General features: G+C 44.1%; 2 protein-coding genes across 2 annotated transcripts; one reads left to right on the plus strand and one right to left on the minus strand.

Annotated features, from left to right (window-relative positions):
* Nucleotides 1–287: 287 nt before the first annotated feature.
* On the minus strand, nt 288–14,558 carry NPC2 (NPC intracellular cholesterol transporter 2; the record flags this gene model as incomplete). Its single annotated transcript, XM_080707618.1, has 5 exons — nt 288–379; nt 770–887; nt 4,100–4,272; nt 6,195–6,302; nt 14,477–14,558. 4 exons carry the CDS (start codon nt 14,556–14,558, stop codon nt 801–803), a joined length of 450 nt encoding a protein of 149 aa, XP_080563744.1. The 3' UTR covers nt 288–379; nt 770–800.
* A 439-nt stretch (nt 14,559–14,997) lies between these two features.
* ISCA2 (iron-sulfur cluster assembly 2) lies at nt 14,998–16,191 on the plus strand (the record flags this gene model as incomplete). Its single annotated transcript, XM_080707801.1, has 4 exons — nt 14,998–15,068; nt 15,255–15,357; nt 15,457–15,572; nt 16,017–16,191. The coding sequence occupies 4 exons, from the start codon at nt 14,998–15,000 to the stop codon at nt 16,189–16,191; spliced, it is 465 nt and encodes a 154-aa protein (XP_080563927.1).
* Nucleotides 16,192–22,181: the final 5,990 nt, after the last annotated feature.

Genomic DNA, 22,181 nt, shown 5'->3' on the forward strand with positions numbered 1-22,181 from the left:
AATATACTGTTTGAAAGAAGCAGGTGACCACAGTTCAAATGCAGAAGACAGACAAGTTTTTATTTATCCAAAGGTTTATTTCCAGGTGCAGAAAGAAGAGGACATGAAGTAACATTTTTTAAAAATTAAACATCTGCTAATTAATTGTTGCCTTTTAACAAAAACCACTCACTATAGAACAAGAGACATGAGATAACCACAGAGAACCAACCGCCCAGAGCTGAATTTCTGCCACAGAACATCTTCTCTTCACTGCATCTCTGGATACCAGTAAAGAACAAGTCACTGCTATTGAAGCCATGGAGCTGGATGTGTGAGGAGACTGCAGACTTCTTGGCCAGTTGCACCAGACTCAGTGAGGCACTTAGAGATGAGAGACCTGCGGAAGTAACACCCCAGCCAGACAGAAGTGGTTTGGAAGCCATCATCCACAGTGGGGACCAAGAGAACTGCGCCAGGTTATCTGATACGCCCGCAACCTCCTCCTTCCAGTTCTGATTGGGCCCACCCGAATCCAGCAGCAAATCAAAACAAACAAAAGACGAGGGAGGACAGTCAAGCCACGCCCTGCATTCTCTCTTTTCTTTCCTTCAACCTTTTTACAAAGGCTATGACAAAGACAACAGTTCTGAGCTCTCAAGAAGTAGGGTCTGGGGAACTTCCGGAGACTGAGAGGCCTAAAGCAGTCTTGGAATCCCTTTGCTCTCAAGGCACTGGCTGGCTTCAGTTCTGACTTCTCCATGTCCTTCCCCCCACCTGTGCCCCTCACCTCCACACAGGCACACTGGCATCCGAGGGCTCTAGCCTCTGATCTGTATCGGGATTTTCCAGCAGAAGAGACTTTGTTGTTTGTCATCTTGAAGTTCCCACTCCACCAACAGTTTTAGCTGGCAAAGAGAAACAGAATTGAGAAAACGAGACTAGGATTTAACCCGTAATTGGCTTAACTGCATATCCTAGGAGAGTATAAATTGTACCAGGCCACCTAGTCCTCCAAGTTTTCTTCTTAAATCACATCATCATGAAGCCTGCCATCATGAAGTAAATCAAGTTATGCTTATGATTGGGTGTCAGCAACACCACATACTAACTTAGTCAACTTATCAAAGGTAAGAATGCCTACAGAATGCTTTCTAAAGCATTCTTTTCCCTGTCAGATCAATGGTATGTACATAGAGCCTTATAAGAATAATAATTTTACATTTAAACAACAATTCACATTTGGCAATCAGATCAAGCCTTTTCTAAGAGTGACCATGAGGATCAAAAGTAAAAGTCTTATATTCTTGGGTTAAGAAAACTTTTTTATTGGACATAGAAATGTCAAAGCACAAAAGATGGTCTAAAGAAGTTTATAATTGTCCTAATAATTTCAAGACAACCACCCTTTGTAGCAATATAGTTTCAGTTGGCGTCCTTAAACTGTATTCTGATAATACACTTCATTAGAGAGCTCAGATCTCTGCCTTGACTTGTTAGCCTCATACTGACCTTTCCCTTCTAAACCTTTTTTTTTTTTTTTTTTCAGTACTAGGGACTGAACCCAGGAGTACTCTTCCACTGAGCTATACCCCAAACCTTCTTTTTCCTTTATTTTGGGAAAGGGTCTCCTTTAAATTGCAGAGGATGGCTTCAAACTTGGGATCCTTCTGACTCAGTCTCCTGAGTAGCTGAGATTATAGGCTTACTCCACCAGGGTGGTTCCTTCTAATTCTTTTTTTAATTATTATTATTTTTTCGGTACTGGGGATGAAACCCAGGGGCATTCTACCTCTGAACTACACCCCCAGCCCTCTTTTTTATTTTTTTATTTTGGGTTTCACTGAGTTGCAAAGGGCCTAAGTAGCTGAAGCTGTCCTCGAACCTGGATCCTCTGGACACTTTGCAGGTCCTTTCTCATGTGGACAATAGCTTTTTTTTTTTTTTTTTTTTTTTTTTTTTTTGCTGGTCTGGGGATGGAACCCAGGGGCATTTGGCCTCTGAGCCACACCCCCTGCCCAATTTTTTATTCCTTAATTTGAAACTGGGTCTCACTGAGTTGCGGAGGGCCTCACTAAGTAGCTGAGGCTGTCTGAGAACCGCGATCCTCTGATCTCAGCCTCCCGAATGCTGGGATTACAAGCATGCACCACCACGCCCAGTTTAACAATAGCTTCTTAGTTAACAGCTCTCTTGGTATTAAGATATTTCTTTACAGCTGGGCATGGTGGTGCAGGCTTGTAATCCCAAATTTGGGAGGCTGAGACAGGAGGATCCAGGTTCACAGCCAGCCTCAGCTACTTAGTGAGGCCCATTGCAACTCAGTGAGACCTGTTTCCAAATAAAGAGTAAAAAAATAGGGCTGGAGGTGTAGCTCAGAGGTAGAAAGCTCCTGTGTTCCATCCCCAGTACTGCAAAAGAAAGTTTCTTCACAATGCAGCATTTGAGTTACAATGTATTTAGCTTCTCAAAAGTTTTGTTTCAAGACTAGTATATGTTTACTGCTTTACTTAGTGTTTAAAGTAATACAGTGTGAGCTGATTTTCAAATTAAATATAATTCACTGAAGGGATAGTAATTATTATATATTAAATACCTAGTCTGCATCAAGTCTTCACCAGACACTGCATACATAGCAGAGGTTCAGAAGTGCCCAGGGTTACATTAATACTCTATTAATAGCCGGGTGTGGTGGCCCACGCTTATAATCCCAGCATTCAGGAGGCTGAGTCTGGAGGATAGCGGTTCACAGACAGCCTCAGCTACTTAGTGAGGCCCTCCGCAACTAACTCAGTGAGACCCAGTTTCAAAATAAAGAATAAAAAAAAAAAATAGGGCAGGGGGTGTAGCTCGGAGGTCGAATGCCCCTGGGTTCCATCCTCAGACCCGCAAAAAACCCAAACAAACAAACAAAAAAACCCCTCTATTAATAATTTGACAAGCTTCTCTCTGACCTGTAGGTTTTCCAACATCCCTTAATCATAGACTCCCTATGACTGAGACTCTTTAGAATATTCTCACATGATTTTTCTAGAAAATAAATGGCCAGGTTGTTACTGGGTTCTATTTGGCTTCCTTTCAAGAAATGCGGCTTTTTTTCTTCACGAAAAAAGTAATCTTCTTACTTCCTCCATTCTTCTCATAATTCCTAGCTTTAAGTAGGCCCACCATAGCACCATCTACTCACCAGTGCTTAGCAGAAAAAGAAGTAGGTAAGCAGGAATGGGTCAGAGGTATAGGTGGAGGGAAGAAAGGAGAGTAGAAAAAGTTACCTCTCTGCTCTGCAGCTAATAAATGACTATTCTCTTGTTCAGAGATTGATGGAGAACGAGAATTTTCTGATGACTACATTAAGATAACTTGGATTTTAAACTGTTTGGTACCTCGATGAAATCTTTTAATACTGCACAGACTGAGCTTGGGCGTGGCGGCACAAGTTTATAATCCCAGCATTTGGGAAGCTGAGACAGGAGGATTGCAGTTCAGCTACATAATGAGGCCCTTTGCCACTCAGTGAGACCTTGTTTCAAAATAAAGAATAAAAAGTAGGGCTTGGGGTGCAGGTAGAATGTCCCTGGGTTCTTTTACCAGCACCTCAAAAAAAAAAAAAAAAAAAAAAAAAAGCTGCACCAGCTATAAAGAGCCACCTCTAAACCTAGGCTCTAAGACTTCTTGGTGGTGTGGACTCTATCCATATTGCATTAACACCAGAGGCTGAAATTTCCTCGTCTGTGCTATGAATATGACCTCTGCACAGGGCAGTCACAAGAGTCAAGTGAATTATTGTATGTAAAAATGGCCTCACTGGGCCCCAGCTAACCATTAGGTCATAGTGAAAGAACAAAAGCATACAACGAAAAATATCTGCTCTACCCCATGATTCCTTGTGTGTGTGTGTGTGGTACTAGGGATTAAACCCAGGGCCTCATGCATGCTGGGTAAGCACTCTGCACGCAGCTACCGTCCCAGCCCGTCTCGATTCCTAACACCCAAACGTCTCTCCTCTCCCTGGGCTTGTGCTTCTTCATGATAGAGATGAGGGCCCCTGCACCCCATTCTTTGCTTCCTGCCCCTCCCCTCAGATTTCTAACCCAGCCCCCAGGCCTCCAGTGTCACTTACGGAGGGGTATTCAGTCTTCACTGGCAGTTTATTCAGGTAGCTATAGGTTTTGTCTTTTTGGATGGGGCAGCTGATTCCACTCTTACAACCATCAGGCTCGGGAATGGGAAAGGGGACGGACACACCCAACAGAATGCCGTGCACAGAGGCAGTGCTATTTTTAGATTCCGTACCTAAGGAAAAAGAGAATCGGATGGGGAAGGAGAGAGTCTATTTGCAAACTCTGAATCAGATCTTTACATGGATTCTCAAACAACAGTATTGGTGTACTAGCAAACCACCGGGCCTGCACTTCTGCATTCACAGAGTTTACTTCTCTTTGCAGTTATGGTTAGTACCTGGCACAGTGCAAGCAATCAGCAGCAGAAGTTTATTTTGTCTTTTCTTTTTTTTCCCCCATATTTGGAATTAAACCAAAGTTTAATTAAACCAATGCCAAGACCTCATGCTTGCTAGACAAGGTACACGCAGACGGTATCACTAAGCTAAGCTACATCTCCAGCCTTTTCTTTTTTTTCTTTTTTGTGGCACTAGGGATTGAACCCAGAGGCATTTTAATGGTAAGCTACATCGTCAGCCAAATTTAATTTTTTATTTTGAAACAGAGTCTTGCTAAATTGCTCGGTCTCACTCAGTTGCTGAGGCTGAGGAGAGGTGTGGTGGTGCATGTTTGTAATCCTAGTACTTGAGAGGCTGAGACAAGAGGATCGCAGGTTCAAAGCCAGCCTTGGTAACTTAGAGAGGCTCTCGGCAACCTAGTGAGACTCTATTTCCAAATAAGAAATAAAATTAGGCTAGGGGTGTAATCTGGAGGTAGAATGCCTCTGGGTTCAATACCCAGTACCAAAAAAAAAAAAAAAAAAAAAAAAAAAGCCCCCAAAACAATAAGTTGCCGAGGCTGTCCTTAAAAGAATCAAGGATCAAAGGAAAGGATCCTGAGATCCTCCTAGCTCAGCCTCACAAGTACTAGAATTACAGGTGTGTGCCACCATGCTCTGCTCGTATTATGTTTTAAATACCAAGTTTTATCATAACAGTGAAAGAGGTAACTCTTTGGATACTGGGTAAGATTAAAAAGAAGTCTACTTCTTGTTAGCCTCTGTCCTTCCTATTGCAAGATGGGAAGGAGGAATAAAGGTCCTACAAAATTAGCACGCATAACCAGAGTTAAGAGCCATTAGAGTATTTTGGAGATCCGGAGTATTGGCTCTGTTTCGTTCTTTCTGTCAAAAGCAGGGGATGACTTGTTTATAAGGCATCTTTTTAATTCTTTTTAAACTTTTTTTTTATTTTTAACAATTGAGGGACCAAGGTATAGTCTAGGACAGAGAGCAGGGAGCCTGTAGTTAAAACAGTCTTCAGTCTTATGAGCTGAAACTCTGAGGTTTCCTATTAGACGGTCTAGTCTAGTTCCATATGACAGAAAATGAGGGACGGGTTCAAGGCAGATGATCTGCCCGGCAATAAAGATTTTATGTTTGTCTAGATTCTTGGGAATCTGAAAGAGATGAATGTGGTATAAGAAAATCAAGTCCCAGTACTCTTTCTTCTAGCTGAAGAGAAAAAGCTCAGATTCCTCAGATGTTTGGTGGGTCCCCAGTGGGTTCTCTAAAACTTACAGAGGCTGCCACGTATTCATCCCATCTGTATTTTCAGGTGGATACAGACTTAAGGGCTGAAAGGTAGATTGCTTAAATCACATCATGGAGGGGTTCCAGAGTTTATAGAACCGGAATCTGTATTAAAACTCATAGTCTGTAGCCAGAGCTGATGTCCCCGTACAAGCCTGCAGCGCGGTACGGGCAAGGCAGGACAGACAAAAGTCCCACTGTTTTCTCTAACCTGTGAACACAGGGAAATCACCCTCCTTGCTTCAAGGGAGTCTGGCTGCCACAGGCTCCGGGGAAGGGGCAGGCGGGAACTCTGAATGAGAAGGGTGTCTAAGGGCATGGTGAATTCTACCTTTGTACAAGTTGGAAGGGAGGTCACAGAATTCCTGGCTCCCACCCCTCCACCCCCTACATTCTCAGGCTTATTCCAATACTTGACATTTTGTTTTAGCATGAGTTTGGCGGTCAGAGCCACATTTACTCACTGCTGGTAAAGGTGACGTTGACACTGTAGGACTGTCCTTTGTCTAGTTTGCAGGGCTGGGTGGGGCATGGGCTCACATTCACCTCCTTTATAACTCCAACCTTAGAACCTGAAAAAAAAAAAAAAAGAGGAATAAGGAGGAAAAAATATACCATTGAGGCTTGCCCACTATCCAATGGGAAGGTGCTCCTCTCCCAACTAGGACATGCCTGTCCTCTTCTGACTGCTTTCCTGGGGTGGAATATTAGGTATAATTGAAAGGGAAACTTTTAGTTCATCTTACTGCTAAAACCATATCCCGTAAATTGGATGAGAAGGTTGGGCATGGTGGCAGGGGCCTGTAATCCCGTAGTTGGGAGGCTGAGACAAGAGGATTGCAGGTTCAAGGACAGTTTCAGGAATGTAGTGAGACCATTTCAAAGCCAAAAATAAAAAGGGCCAGGGGTGTAGCTTGAAGGAAGAGTGCCCCTAGGTTCAATCACCAGTACCAAAAATAAGTGAATAAAACTAAATTGGATGAAAAGGGGGGTACTTGGTTTCTTGATGAAGATAACATTACTGTCAAACTACAAATACTATCCAGGTCATATCCACAAAATATTATATTCAAGAGATTAGCCATAACCAAAGAAATTCCAAATGCTTCTAGAGCCTTGTTTTATATTTCTAATAGTAAAGGGTCCAGTTTAAACTTAAGACTTGAAAATTTTGCTTCAGTCCTCTTTTTAATCAAACGATTCCAGTTTTCTATTTCATTTCCCTTCCTCCCTCCCTCCCTTCCTTCCTTCCTTTTTCTGGTATTGGAGACTGAACCCAGGGGCATTCTACCTCTGAGCTACACCTCTAGCCCTATTTTATTTTTTATTTTGAAACAGGGTCTCACTAAGTTGCAGAGGGCCTCACTAAACTCTTGAGGTTGACCACAAACCTGTAATCCTCCTGTGTCAGTCTCCTCAAAACTGGGACTACAAGCCTGTGCCACCACACTCGGCTTCTCTTTCATTTACTAGCAGACAGATAAGCATATAAGTTTGATGAAAGTTGTTCACTATGGAAGAAAAAAAAACACTAAACTTTATGCAAAAACAGCTAGAAGGCAAACCTGGTTCCTAAACTCCAAGGAGGAAGGTTAGAAGTGAGTTACATCATCTTTCCACCCAAGTTCTACAAGAGCAAATGCTGTTTTAAGCAGTCTGTTAGTTATTGCAATGTTTTCCAGGATTCAGAACAGACAGAACCTCTTTAAGAGTTCCTGGCTCCAGAAGTTCTTAGCTCCTAAGTCATTCATGTTTATATCAATGGATATTACCCCTTGCATGCAAGAATGAGAAAAAGTGAAGGCACCATCTCACAGTGACTTTAGGATCCTTGTTTTGGGGCTTAGAAAACAGAACAGCCGGGCGTGGTGGCGCACGCTTGTAATCCCCGTGGCTTGGGAGGCTGAGACAGGAGGATCGCACAGGTTCGAAGCCAGCCTCAGCTACTTAGTGAGGCTCTTTGCAACTTAGCGAGATGCTGTTTCCAAATAAAATATAAAAAAATAGGTCTGGGAGTATAGCCTGGAGGTAGACAGCTTCTGGGTTCCACCCCCAGTACCACCACCACACACACACAAAAAAAAAAAAAAAAAAAAAAGAAAAAGAAAAAAGAAAGAAAAAGAAAAGAAAACAGAAAACAGAAGAACAGGAAGAAGACTGTAATGTGTCCAGTATACTATATTCTTGAAATCTCTTTGTTCAGCCAAGCACAGTGGCACACACCTGCAATCCCCGTACTTGACATGCTGCGACAGGAGAATCGCAGATTTGAGATCAGCCTCAGCAACTGAGTAAGACCCTATTTCAAATTAAAAAGGGCTGGAGCCGGGCGTGGTGGCGCACCTTGTAATTCCAGCATTCTGGAGGCTGAGACTGGTGGATGGCGGTTCGCGGCCTCAGCTACTTAATGAGGCCCTCCCAATTTACTGAGACCTGTTTCCAAATAAAGAATAAAAAATAGAGCAGGGGGTGTAGATTGGAGGTTAAATGCCCCTGGGATCTATCCCCAGACTCGGGGAAAAAAAGGGGGTCATAGGGAGGTATTAGGAAAAGTCAGAAATGGAATTAATTTGGCCTGCTGGTGTTGTACTTACACAGTTTCAAAATTTGATTTCTGATTCACAAACTAGTTTTAGCTAAGGAGTCAGCTAATAGAAGAGAATAAAACGCCGAGGAGTAACTTTAGACAGTTTCTATAAATCTCTGAATTAACTCTAAAAAGTGCTACAAACTGTTCTTATATGATAGGTAAAAAGGACTGGAACGAATTATGAAATAGCTACAGATAGTCCTCCTGCTTTATATCTGGGAGGGCTGAATCAGAGAAATCCTTCCATCCCAGCACAGGATTTTATAGGGACCAGCAATGACTCAACTCAGAGTAACCATTTCCTTGTGCCCGTTCGCGGGCGCTCGCTCACACACACTCACTCTCTCTCTCTCTCTCTCCCTCCCTCCCTCCCTCCCTCTCTGGTACTAGGGATGGAACCCAGGGGCTTTCTACCCCTGGGCTACACTCCCAGATCTATTTTTTTTTTTATATTTATTTGGAAACAGGGTCTCACTAAGTAGCTGAGGCTGGCTTCGAACCCGTGCGATGCTCATGTCTCAGCCTCCCAAGCACGGGGATTATAAGCCTGCACCACCGCGCCTGGCTTCCATGTGCCATCTTGACACTGGCTGTTCCCAATTTATCCTCATCCCTCCACATCAGTTTTCAATCTTGCTCTGGTCTTTCCAGATCAGTGGTCCTGAAACTTTGACCATGTACCCCTATCTATGAGAACAATTTAATCGCATATCTGCAATATGTGTACTCCACTTCAGAAGCTTCTGTTCTGACTTAGGGGATGTGTCTTTTTAAATTTCATTCTAGCCAAAGACAAAAGTGCTCTTTGTATACAATAAATGTGTACAAAGACCCCCCCCCCAATTTTTTTTTTTTTTTTTTAATGGTGTTTAAGTGCAAGTCTTGGAAAAAAAAATCCCATTTCCCTATTCAGGCCCCTGAAATAGAAAGCTGAGTGAAGACACTGCAACCGAACAGCTTGGTATCGGAGTCCGGGGCCTGCTCTGAGATCTCGCTAGCTCCACTCCTCACTGTACAACCTCACGGCAAGATCTCAACACCGGGGAAGAACAACTGTACCCATACTTCAGGGTGAGTGAGTCAACACACGCGCAACTTTAAAAGTGTCTGGAAGATAGTAGCACTAGTTAAGTCTTTGCCATGCCTATCATATTTGGATTTAGTCCCTTAATTGTGTGTGTGTGTGTGTGTGTGTGCGTGTGTGTGTGTGTTTCTGAGGACTGAACCCCGGGGCTATCTCCAAACTTTACTACCAGCCCTATTTTATCTTTTATTTGGAAACAAGGTCTTGCTAAGCTGCTGAGGCTCGCTTCAAACCCGCAATGTTCTTGTCTTAGCCTCGCAAGTGCTGGGACTGCAGGTGCGTGCCACCACATCCAGCCTGGGGCCACAGATTTAATCTGGAACAGCTGCTCCGAGGCGGGTGAGCAGGTTCTCTCTTTGACACCAAAGATGAGCTTCTGACCTCAAATATACTGTGTGGACAGAAACCGTTTCCGGCCAGTAGACTGAACTCTTACCATCTCAAAAGTAGAATGAATGAAGCAAACTCCCTAGGTTACCTCAGTACAATAAAGAGATGAATAGAGAAGTCCAAGTAGATGGACTTTACTTTTTCTGCTCTGTCCTGCCCTTGAGAGGTGTGTGTGTGTGTGAGAGAGAGAGAGAGAGAGAGAGAGAGAGAGAGAGAGAGAGAGAGACAGACAGACAGACAGAGACACTGGGGATTGAACCCAGGACATTCTACCTCTGAACTACACCCTCAACCCTTATTTTTTCAGAACGGGAGATGGAACCCAGGGGCATTCTACCTCCAAAATATACCCCCAGCCCTATTTTTTACTCTTTATTTTGAAACAAGGCCTCACTAAGTAGAAGCTGAGGCTGTCTGCAAACCTGAATCTTCCCATCTCAGCCTCCCAAATGCTGGGATCACAAACATGCACCACCCTTAACCCTTTTTTTTGGTGGTACTGGGGGTGGAACCAAGAGGTTTTCTACCTCCAGGGTATATTCCCAGACCTATTTTATACTTTATTTGGAAAAAGGGTCTCACTAAGTTGCTGAGAATCTCACTAAGTAGCTGAGGCTGGCTTCGGACCTGTGCGATCCTCCTGTCTCAGCCTTCCAAGCACGGGGATTACAAGTGTGCGCCACCATGCCTGGCTCCCTTAACCCTTTGTATTTTTTGTTTTGAAGCAGGGTCTCACTAGGTTGCTGAGAGTCTCAGCTACATTGTTAAAGCTGTCCTCAAACCTGCAATCTTGCACCGGGCATGGTGGTGCACGCTTGTAATCCCTGAGCTTGGGAGGCGGAGACAGGAGGATCGAGCAGGTTCGAAGGCTTAAGAGACCCTGTTTCCAAGGGGGGGGGTCTGGGAGTGTAGCCCGAAGGTAGAAGGGTTTCCAGGAACCCCAGTACCACACACACACACACACACACACACACCTGCAATCTTCCTGTCTCAGCCTCCGAGTCCTGGGATTCCAGCCTGTGCCACCATTCCCATCCAAGGACGAGGCTCCTTGAACTATTTCTCCCATCACGTTGGCCAACTGTTCCAGCCAGGTCTGTAAGAAGCATCTCGCAGTCCCTTACTCCCTAGCTTGCTGCTTCTCCCTGACAAAGCTCTCCAACTGGTTTTACGCTCAGGACTCTAAAAAGCTTTAAGAGGCGCTCTTTACTAAATCCCATATTCTGTGAGCAGGAAAAAACAAAAACAACAACACAAAGAAACAAAAACCCTGAATTTTCACAATCTGTTGAAAATCAGTGCTTATGTTAAGGTTTTCGACGTCTAGCTTCTATCTGCTTCTTTCAAGGCTGGCTCATAGGATCGAGTAGGGACAAAGTAGAGGGTATTGCTTGTAGTTTTTTGCTTATAAGAGGTTCTTGGACTTCCAATGTCAACAGAACAAACTCCTCATCTCTAACTTGCAAACATTGCCAAACCAAGGTTTGGTTTGTTCTGTTTCTCGCTTGAGGAAATCCCAACCCAAGGCAAGGTGGGTATAGAGTGGAATGCAGAATCTTTTGATGTGGTGTTTTTACATTATTTCCCAATTCAAAAGTAAATTGAAAAGCTGTGATGGGAACCCTACTTCCCTTTAAGAAGTTCTTCTCATAGGCGTACACCTGCTTTTCTTTCTTTCTTTTTCTTTCTCTTTTTTTTTCTTTTTTTTTTGTGGTACTGGGGATGGAACCCAGGGTCATTCTACCTCCAAGCTACACTCCCCAGCCCTATTTTTTATTTTTTTATTTCGAAACAGGGTCTCACTAGGTTGCTGAGAGCCTCACTAAGTAGCTGAGGCTGGCTTCGAACCTGCACGACCCTCTTGTCTCAGCCTCCCAAACACTGGGATTACAAGCGCGCGCCCCATGCCCGGCTCCTGCTTTTCTTGAAAGAACAAGTTCTAGATTTATTTTAGTTCTTCCTCTTTCTCCTTCTCTTCATGTTACCAGTGAAATCCAAAGTGGCTCACAAAGACCCACTAGTTTCACTGCTTCTCAGATGTGAGGTCGTGGGCAAGTTATTCTATGGGCCTTACTTTCCTCTTTCCTACTTGTGAGGATTGGGTGTGTTAGAACAATACAAGGCCTTCCTCCAAATGTTGGCCACTAAGCTTTTTTATTTTTTTATTTTTTTATTTTTTTATTTATTTTGCAGTACTGGGGATTGGACCTGGGTCTTCATACATGTTAGGTAAACACTTTACTACTGAGCTACATCCCCAACCCTTTTTAGTTCTCTGTATGTATGTGTTTCTGAGGATTGGACCGAGGGGCATTCTGCTTCCGAGCTAAACCCATAGCCCTGTTCTATTTTATCTTATTGTATTTATTTTTTGTTTGGTACAGGGGAATTATACCTCTGAACTATACCCCAAGAAGCCCTTTTTGTTTTTTTTGAAACAGGGTCTTGATAGTGGAGAGTCTTGAGAACTTGTTGAGGCTGATCTCGAAACTACAATCCTCCTGTCTCAGACTCCCAAGTACTGGGTTCAGGTGTGTGCCACCACACGTGGCTCTTATTTTATTTTTTATTTTGAAACACGGTCTTACTAAGTTGCTGAGGTTGGCCTCAAACATGTGATCCTCCTGTCTCAGCCTCCCAAATACCTGGATCAGAGGCAAACACTACCTTGCCCGACTTGGCTATAAGTTTAATGGACGGAAAGGCATAGTTTGAAGCAACAATAGCATTTTTTTAAGTATCCCAGTTTGGTGGAACAGCACCTGTTAAGTGTTAATAGGCCTGTAGTCTTTATTTCTTTGTCAATCCCGTTCCCCAATCTCCCTATTTTTCTTTTGCCTTTAACATGAGTTTTGATGATTCATGTTAAAGGGAAAGAATATATAGTACTTAATTTACTTTTGTGCAAATATATATTAAAGTTACTAAGCTGGGCATGGTGGCGCACACTTGTAATCTCAGTACTTGGGAAGCTGAGACAAGAGGATCACCAGTTCACAAACAGCCTCAGCTACTTAGGCCCTCTGCAACTTAGTGAGACCTTGTTTCAAAATAAAGAATAAAAAATAGAACTGGGAGTGTAGTTCAGAGGAAGAATGACTATGGGTTCAATCCTAGTATTGAAACACACACACACACACACACACACACACACACACACACACAGTTACTATTATCTGGGCACTGGATATAAAGAAACAAACTTACTCTGGTTCTCCATTCTGCTATGTGACTTTAGACATCTCTAAAATTCAACAACTGACTATATGATCTCTTATGTTTCCTTCCCGCTCACAAGTCTCTCTTGCTGGATCCATCATCCCACCTCTCCCTCTGCCTTCCAACAGAACTGCTGAAGCTCTGCTCCAACAGACTTCTATCGACTTGACCAAACTCAGAATTTCTACCTCAAGTTGTGTTTCCCAACAAAGACCCCAACCACAGCATTTTGAGGGAATCATGTGTCACAAGATATGATTAGAAATATGATTAACTTTTAGGTCATTTTTTTTTGTACTGGAGATTGAACCCAGGAGCATTCTACCTCCAAGCTACGCCCTAGCCCTTTTATCTATTTTATTTTGTAACAGGGTTTCACTAAGCTGCGGAGTATCTCCATAAATTGCAGGGGCTAGCCTGGAACCTGTGATCATTGTGTTTCAGCTTTCCAAGAATTGGGATTTATAGGCACACACCAACATTCCCAGCAGAAATATGATTGCCATAGGTGAAAAACCTGATTAAGAGTTACAAAATTCCATTGTCTAAAGGCAATGCTGTTTTGTAACAATAAATAGAGAAAAGGGGAACTGACTTTTGACTTGTTAGCAAAGTTGGGGACTGCAGTAATCCATGCCTATAATTCCAGTACTGGGAGGTTGAGACAGGAGGTTCACAGGTTTGAGAACAGCCTTAGCAAGTAGTAAGACTCTCATCAACCTAGCAAGACCATGTTTCAAGATTAAAAAAAATAATAATAAAGTAGATCTGGGGGTAGAGCTCAGAGGTAGAATGCTCATGGGTTCAATCTCTTGTATGGAAGGAAGGAAAAAAAAAAGGAAGTAGTAAATGGAGTGCATGGTGCGTGTGTGTGTGGAAAGGTGATTAGCTAAGATACAAGGCATACATTTATAAAGTTCTGAGCCCCTTCCCTCAACCCCAGAGCTGCATACAGATCTTCATAAATCTATCCTACAAACTATAGGAAACTTAAGCAAGACACACCTCAGAAGTGTCCGACCCCCCCCCCCCCATACACACATGAGGTTTTTCTTTCTTTTTTGCGGTACTGGGGATGGAACCCAGGGGCATTACACCTATGAGCTACACCCCCAGCCGTATTTTTTATTCTTTATTTTGAAACAGGGTCTCACTGAGTTGCGAAGGGCCTCACTAAGTGGCTGACGCTGTCGGAGAACCGCGATCCTCCTACCTCAGCCTCCCTAATACTTGGATTACAAGAGTTCGCCACCACGCCCAGCTCACACAAGAGTTTTGAGGGAAAGTTTGGTGCAGTCGGGTTTCAGCAAGGCCGGCACCTTCTCCCCCAACCCGGCCCACGCGACCGGGGGCGAGGCTGAGCCGGGTCTTCAGAGGAATCCGCGCTACCCAGCCCGGGGGTCTCGGCGCGGGACGAGGGTTCCACGGAGGGCGCGAGGGGCTGGGAGGGGCCGGGGGCTCACCGCAGTCCTGGAAGTGCACCGGCTCGGCCTGGGCTGCAGAGATGAACGCCAGGAGCAGGAGGGCGGCGGCCAGGAAACCCATCGCGGATACGGAGGCACCAAGCTCAGGGAAGAAGCGACCACAGCGGTCACAAGATAAACTTGTCGGGGCGGGCCGGGCCGGGGGAGGAGCCCAGTCAGGCGACCCGTCCGCGGCCACCCCAGCCCCGGCCAGCCTACGCCCCGCCCCTGGCCCCCAGGAGCCCGGCAGGAGGAGAACCCGCGAAGCCCGCCCATCTCCTCCGCACCCAGGCGGGGCGGGCGGAGGTCCCGCCGCTCCGCCCCACTCCTCTCCCCAGGCTCCGCCCCGGCCCTATTGGCCCGGCCTCGCTTCCGCAATCGGAGCGTCTCTAGCCAATCAAGCCCCTTCTCTCCCGGAATTACCCAATAGGCACGTCCGGGGCGGGGCCTAGCGAGGTCTCCCCGCCTTCGGAGGCCCAGGCGGAGGAGGACCCTGCGAGGGGCGGAGCTTGCGGGGGAAGATGGCGGCCGCCAGGGGTTTCTCCGTTACGTCCGCGGCGCTCAGGGCGGTCATTCCCGGGAGGAGGAGCAGGTACCAAGCTGGACAGGCACGTGGGCAGGGTGTTAGGGTCTGTGCCTCCAGGACAAATGGGAAACTAAGGCCACGGAGAGGTGAGGGTTTGGTGTGAGGCCGACCAGGTGTGGGGCGCCAGGCGGCCCTCGGGGCGTCGTCAGGTGTCCCCGACGCTCCTGGGCTCATTCTCCTCCTTGTGCGCAGTCTCCTCGCAGCCACTTCGGGAGTTAAGGCGCGCCGGGAAGCGTTGTCCTCCAGCCCCGAGGCTGGCGAAGGGCAGATCCGTCTCACCGAAAGCTGCGTCCAGGTAGGGGCCGGCGGTGCCCAGGCGAGCTGGGACCTCGCTTTCACCCAGGCTGATACCACCGCTTACTTGGCATTCTTGTCCCCCCTTACTGCATTTCAGAGGCTTCTGGAAATCACCGAAGGGTCAGAATTCCTCAGGCTGCAGGTGGAGGGAGGGGGATGCTCCGGATTCCAGTACAAATTTTCGCTGGATACAGTTATCAACCCCGACGACAGGCAAGGAGGAATGGATGGATGCTCAGGATGTTCGGGAGGGGAAAAAGTGACTCCAGTTTAAGTGCAGTTTTATTCCAAATTTCAAAGATGTGTTAAGGTTGGTTAACACTGCCCTTCTTACACTGTCAGGGTGCAGTAAAGGTCTGTCTTCTTGATTCAAGGTAATTAAATTGTAGAAGGAAAATTGGCCTCGCTGGGTCCACTGAGTAATCGTCAGAGTCAGGCTGGACTAGATTCCAGGCCCAAAGTCCCTAAACATTTCCCAGTATTCATTCCAGTGAACCCTTTTCACTTCAAAGAAAACAAGCGCCTGTTAGAGGTTGTAAGGAATGCACTCTCTGAACTTAAGAAAACAGAGAATATATACCTTTGGCCTCCGAGGGTGTCCTGTTTCTGATGTTTGTGACATTCATTAATGCCTTCCTCCTCCTCCTGTCTTTTTAGGGTGTTTGAACAGGGTGGGGCAAGAGTGGTGGTTGACACTGATAGCCTGGCCTTCGTGAAAGGGGCCCAGGTGGACTTCAGCCAAGAACTGATCCGAAGCTCATTTCAAGTGCTGAACAATCCTCAAGCACAGCAAGGCTGCTCCTGTGGGTCCTCCTTCTCTGTCAAACTTTGATGCCATGACAGGTGACCCCGAGATTGCCACCAGTTGTACCAATCTGAGGAACCCGGGATTAGTAGAATTCTAGAAATTTCTTCTAATCATGTACCTCTCAATTTGATTTTCCTTAATCCAGGAGTGTTGTATTTTGCCACTATTTTCAGAATGTGAAACTTTTAACATTTGGCCTTAAATACTTCCCTACCCTGCCCAGCTCCCCCCAACATGCTAAGGTCAAGCTTCCAGATGCTGTTACCTCAGATTTAATGACTGGTCAAAATTTAGTGTAATCTATAGAGCCTCCAAGGCTCTAAAATTTGGAGTTACTTCTTTAGAACTGCTTGTGTAAAGCCAGGCGTGGTGGCGCACGCATGTAATCCCCGCGCTTGGGAGGCTGAGACAGGAGGTCCGCACAGGTTTGAAGCCAGCCTCAGCTACTTAGTGAGGTTCTCAGCAACTTAGTGAGACCCTGTTTCCAAATAAAGTATAAAATAGGTCTGGGAGTGTAGCCCAGAGGTAGAAGGCCCCTGGGTTCCATTCCCAGTACCACAAAACAAAACAAAAAAACCCTGCTTGTATATATGTGTATAGCTATATATAAAGCCTCATTTTAAAGAAAATCCTTATCATTGCATTTTGGATCAGTATCACAGATTAGGTAGCTTGAACATCAGTTACTAGGCCAGAGTGGATGAGAAAGACAAATGAAGTGTTACCTTTTTCATTTCGCTCTTCTTGATTGTGCTCTGACATATTCTTATTTTCTATGCAGGCCATTTGCCACTTCCCATTTATTGTCATACTCATGGATCTGTTAGGATTCATAAAACCAAGAGCCCATTTCCTCAGAACACCTAGACCAACCCCCAGCTACACCTGAATTACTTGAAAAATATCTCTACGCCATACTCTTACAGACATTTCAAGACTCTGTGACCATTTAGTAACTGAATTCTTTTAGGATATGTTGCTTTACCTGACTATGGCATAAAATGTTCTTGGTCTCATGCATAGCAGAAAGTGGTCTGTTTATTACTATAGCAGCTTTTTTTTTTTTTTTTTCAGGTCTGGGAGTAGAACCCAGGGGCATTCAACCTCCGAGCTACACCTCCTGCCCTATTTTTTATTCTTTATTTTGAAACCAGCTCTCACTGAGTTGCAGAGGGCCTCACTAAGTAGCTGAGGCTGTCTGAACCACAATCCTCCAGGTCTCAGCCTCCCGAATGCTGGGATTACAAGCGTGCGCCACCATGCCTGGCTAAATAGTGGCATTTTAAAAGAGTGGTTTACCAGATGAAATTTGAAATTTCAGATAAAGAATAATTTTTTTTATTATAAGTAAGTTGTTTAAGATGGTCTTAAACTTATGTATGTCTCTAAGACATATATTTATTTGCTAAGCCTGGCGATATTACTCTAGGGACACTGAAAGAAAGAAAAACTTTTCTCTTTTTTTTTTGCTGCTAGAGATTGAACCAAGGGGGATTCTTCCTCTGAGCTATACCCTCAGCCCTACTTTATTTTTTATGTTGAAACAGGATCCCACTAAGTTGCAGAGGGCCTAAGTTTCTAAGGTTGTCTTTGAACCTGTGATCCTCCTGTGTCAGCCTCCTAAATACTGGGATTACAAGCATGTACCACCAAGCACAGCTAAAGAAAAGCTTCTTTGTGTCTGTGTATGAGTGTGTGAGTGTGTGTGTATGTTACTGGGGATTGAGCCCAGGGGCATTCTACTTCTGAGCTATACCCCCAACTGTATTTTATGTTCTGTTTGAAACATGGTCTCACTAAGTTGTTAGGCTGTCCTTGAACCTACAATCCTCCTGTCTCAGCCTGGGAATACAAGCATGTGCTATCACTCTCAACAAGATTGTCTTTTTAAACTAAAAATTTTAGTGAGTTTTAAAGAATTAGGTATGGCCCCTTAATAGCCTACAGAGCTTAAAATAGTTCTATTACAGTGCTGAGGGCACAAACTGTACAGACAATTGAAAAAGAATCCACACCACTAGTACGACAAATTATTAATGCCAATCTTGGAGAAGCCACAATCAGGTTGATTCTGGAAGTTATTGGTTAAATCCACCTTTTGCTTGGAAACCTAAATGTGTGTTTCAGCAAAATCTTGAATTTCTGGACTGCCTAGGAATTTAGGTCATTTAGTAAGAAATGTTTCCATTAAAAATGGAAACAGCATAGAAAGAAGTATTTGTGACAGAAATTTAGGTACATACATTACCAATGTGAGAAAATCTAGAACTTAAAAGAAAGAAACTTCTCACATGATTAGAAGAAAGAAGGAGACTCTCTAAAACCCTCAGCACCTCACACAGACAAAAGTAAATAGTCTATTCCAGAACTTTTTTATTTTATTTCATTTTTATTTGTTACTTACTGATTTAGTGTTTTTTTTTTTTTTTTTTTTTTTTTTTTTTTTTTTTTGGTGGTGGTACTGGGGTTCTTGGAAACCCTTCTACCTCTGGGCTATATTCCCAGTACCTACTTTTATATATTTTTTTATTCGGAAACGGGGTCTCTTAAGCCAGCGCGGCTAGATTCGAACCTGTCTCCGCCTCCCAAGCATGGGGATTACAAGTGTGCGCCACCACGCCCGGCTGATGTAGTGGTTTTAAAACTCTTGAGCACACCAGGGGTGGTGGCGCACGCCTGTATTCCCAGCATTTGGGAGGCGGAGACTGGAGGATCGAGGTTCACAGACAGTCTCAGCTACTTAGTGAGGCCCTCCACCACTTAGTGAGACCCTGTTTCAAAATAAAGAATAAAAAAAGGGCAGAAGGTATAGCTCAGAGGTTGAATGCCCCTGGGTTCCATCCCCAGACCCACAACAAAACAAAACAAAAAAACTCCTGAGCACAAACATAAGAGCTTTAGTTCTTAAATACATATTCCATTAAATTAGAGTGGTCAACTCTGCAGAAGCAAGGTCTCTTAGAATGCAGAAGCCTATATGTGAGTACCTAATGTTAATGGAAGACTTGGACGTGCTTGGAGAATGATGGCTTTGGGATAGATTGCTTCACACTGAGGATGATTCATGGGAAAACTGGAGTGGCAAGAAGTGTTCAATGGAGGGAGGCGATTTAAGAGCAGAGCTTGAGGGAATGGGAGCAGTGAGTGGACACTGGGACATTTGCTTGGACTAAACCACATGGTAAACAGATTTAGAGTCTTCAGCAGGCCCTTTCTGACCAGATGTCCTCTTTCTGACAACTTTTCCAGTAGCCAGCAGAAATTTTCACTGCAAATTCATTTAGGAATACTTTATATTCTTCTGTATCAGTTGGAAGATAGTCTTGCCATTACTTTTTTTTTTTTTTTTTTTTTTTTTTTTTTGCGCGTCTGGGAATGGAACCCAGGGGCATTTGACCTCTGAGCTACACCCCCTGCCCTATTTTTTATTATTTTATTTGTGAAACCGGGTCTCACTGAGTTGCAAAGGGCCTCACTAAGTAGCTGAGGCTGTCTGTGAACCACGATCCTCCAGGTCTCAGCTTCCCAAATGCTGGGATTACAAGCGTGCGCCACCACGCCCGGCTCGTCTTGCCATTACTTTAAAGAGGAGTTTGTCAAAGCCTTATTGAAGAAGAATTGGCTTAATTGGCTTTTAACTTTTTTTTTTTTTGCAGTACTAGGAATTGATCCTAGGGACATTCTACCTCTGAGATATATCCCCAGACCTATTTTATTTTTTATTTTGAAACAGGGTCTCATTAAGTTGCAAAGGGCTTCACTAAGTAGATGAGGATGGCCAGGAACCTGTGATCTTTCTTTCTCAGCCTCCCAAGTACTGGGATTACAAGCATATGCCACCACACCCAGCTTTATTTAACTTTTATATACAAGCTAGTGCCTGGACATTTTCTTTTGCAGTGCTAGGGATTGGACCCAGGGCCTCACACATGTAGGAAATACAACCCATCTTTTCTTTAGCAAATACCATACCAATGCAAGAACCAAAGAAGACAAGGGGTCCCTGAGTCTGCTTTATGTTGTTGGTTCAAAGAGAGGGCCTCTTAGCCAGGCGTGGTGGTACATGCTTGTAATCCCAATATTTGGGAGGCTGAGATAGGTGGATTACAGGTTCAAGGACAGCCTCAGCAAGTAGTGAGACTCTTACCAACCTAGTGAAACCCACCCACCCACCCTCTCTCTCTTCTTTCCTTCCTTCCTTTTTTTTTTCTTCTTTCTTTTACAGTACTGTGGATGGAATCCAGGGGCATTCTACCTCCAAACTACACCCCCAGCCCTATTTATTTATTCTTTATTTTGAAACAGGGTCTCACTGAGTTGCAAAGAGCCTCACTAAGTAGCTGAGGCTAGCCGTGAGCTGTGATCCTTCTGTCTCAGCCTCCCAAATCCTGGGATTACACCATGCCTGGCTTAGACCCTGTATCAAAAAACAAAAAAAGAAAGAAAGGACCAGAGTTGTAGCTCAGAGGTAGAATGCCTCTGGGTTCAGTCCCTAGTAAAACACACACACACATATATATAAATAAAAATATGTAAAACAGAAGGAGCCTTTTGGTCAAATTTTCTTATTGTGGAATCACATTCTTCAGTTATGTGATACAGTGTCTAGTGGTATATAAGTTACATGTGTCCATCTATCCTTAGTTTCTTTGTATGGGGATGTTGACTGATTTTTAAGGGATTAAGAGGAAACCATTTCAGAAATAAGAGACTAGGAAGGACTGCTAAAGTAACTTTCTTCTGAGAATTGAGCCCTTTTGTTCTAAAGCATCAGCGTGGAGGGCATACGATTGGCAGGAGTAACCAAGTATAACAAGCAGGATAGCCCTGCCTGGAATTCTGTCTGTCTGCTACAATATTAAGAATTTTGCATGTTTTGTCTAAAGGCATAAAACAGCCAGGCTTGGTGGCGCACAACTTGTAATCTCAGCATTTGAGAGGCGGAGACAGGAGAATCATGGTTTGTGGCCAGCCTCAGCTACTTAGTGAAGCCCTTTGCAACTCAGTGAGACCCTGTTTCAAAATAAAGAATAAAAAATGGTGCTGGGGGTGTAGCTTGGAGGTAGATGCCCCTGGATTCTATCCCCAGTACCAAAAAAAGAAAAGAAAAGAAAAAAGAAAAGAAAACTTCTTTATTTTTCTTGATATCTAGGATTGATGTTTATAATTGCTCTCTTAAAAACCCTGTTTGAGCCAGACGTGGTGGTGCATGCTGTAATCCCAGTACTTGAGAGCTGAGACAGGATCTCAGGTTTGTGGCCAGCCTCAGGTACTTAGTGAGATCCTCTGGAATTTAGTGAGACCCTGTTTAAAAATAAGGAAACTAGGAGCCGGGCATGGTGGCGCACACTTATAATCCCAGCATTTGGGAGGCTGAGAGGAGGATCAGGGTTCGCGGACTACTTAGCCCTTTGTAACTCAGACCCTGTTTCAAAATAAAGAATAAAAAACAGGGCTGGAGGTGTACCTTGGGGGGTAGAATGCCCCTGGGTTTCATTCCTAGTGCCACAAAAAAAAAAAAAAAAAGGAAAAAATAAGGCTGGGAGTGTGTGTGTGCATGCGTACCGCAAAACACACACACACACACACACACACACACACACACACACACACACCCATAGGGCTGCTTAACAGAAGTTACCTCTAAAAATTTTTGAATTAACTGTCTCCTGACTTAAATGTAAACTACATTCAGATAAATCTATATAGGAGGGGACATTTCAGTAATCTATAGCCAGCAGCTGTATTTAAAAATATTTATTTTTTGAATAGATAATACATACACAAATTCAAAGACACAGAAGGGGATACAGGGGAAAGCCTCCTAGAGATATAATCCCATAAATATAACATGAAATAACATATGTACAAGAATATTCATTACAGCATTAATTAGCAAAAGATAAACAGTGGACAAGTCTGTCGAGAGAATGATTAAATAAATTATGGTTTATTCATTTAGTATAGTAGTATATAGCTATAAAATAGAATGAGACAATTCTTTTTGTGCAAGT

Source organism: Muscardinus avellanarius (assembly GCF_963383645.1).
Source record: "Muscardinus avellanarius genome assembly, chromosome: 12".
NCBI lineage: Eukaryota > Metazoa > Chordata > Mammalia > Rodentia > Gliridae > Muscardinus > Muscardinus avellanarius.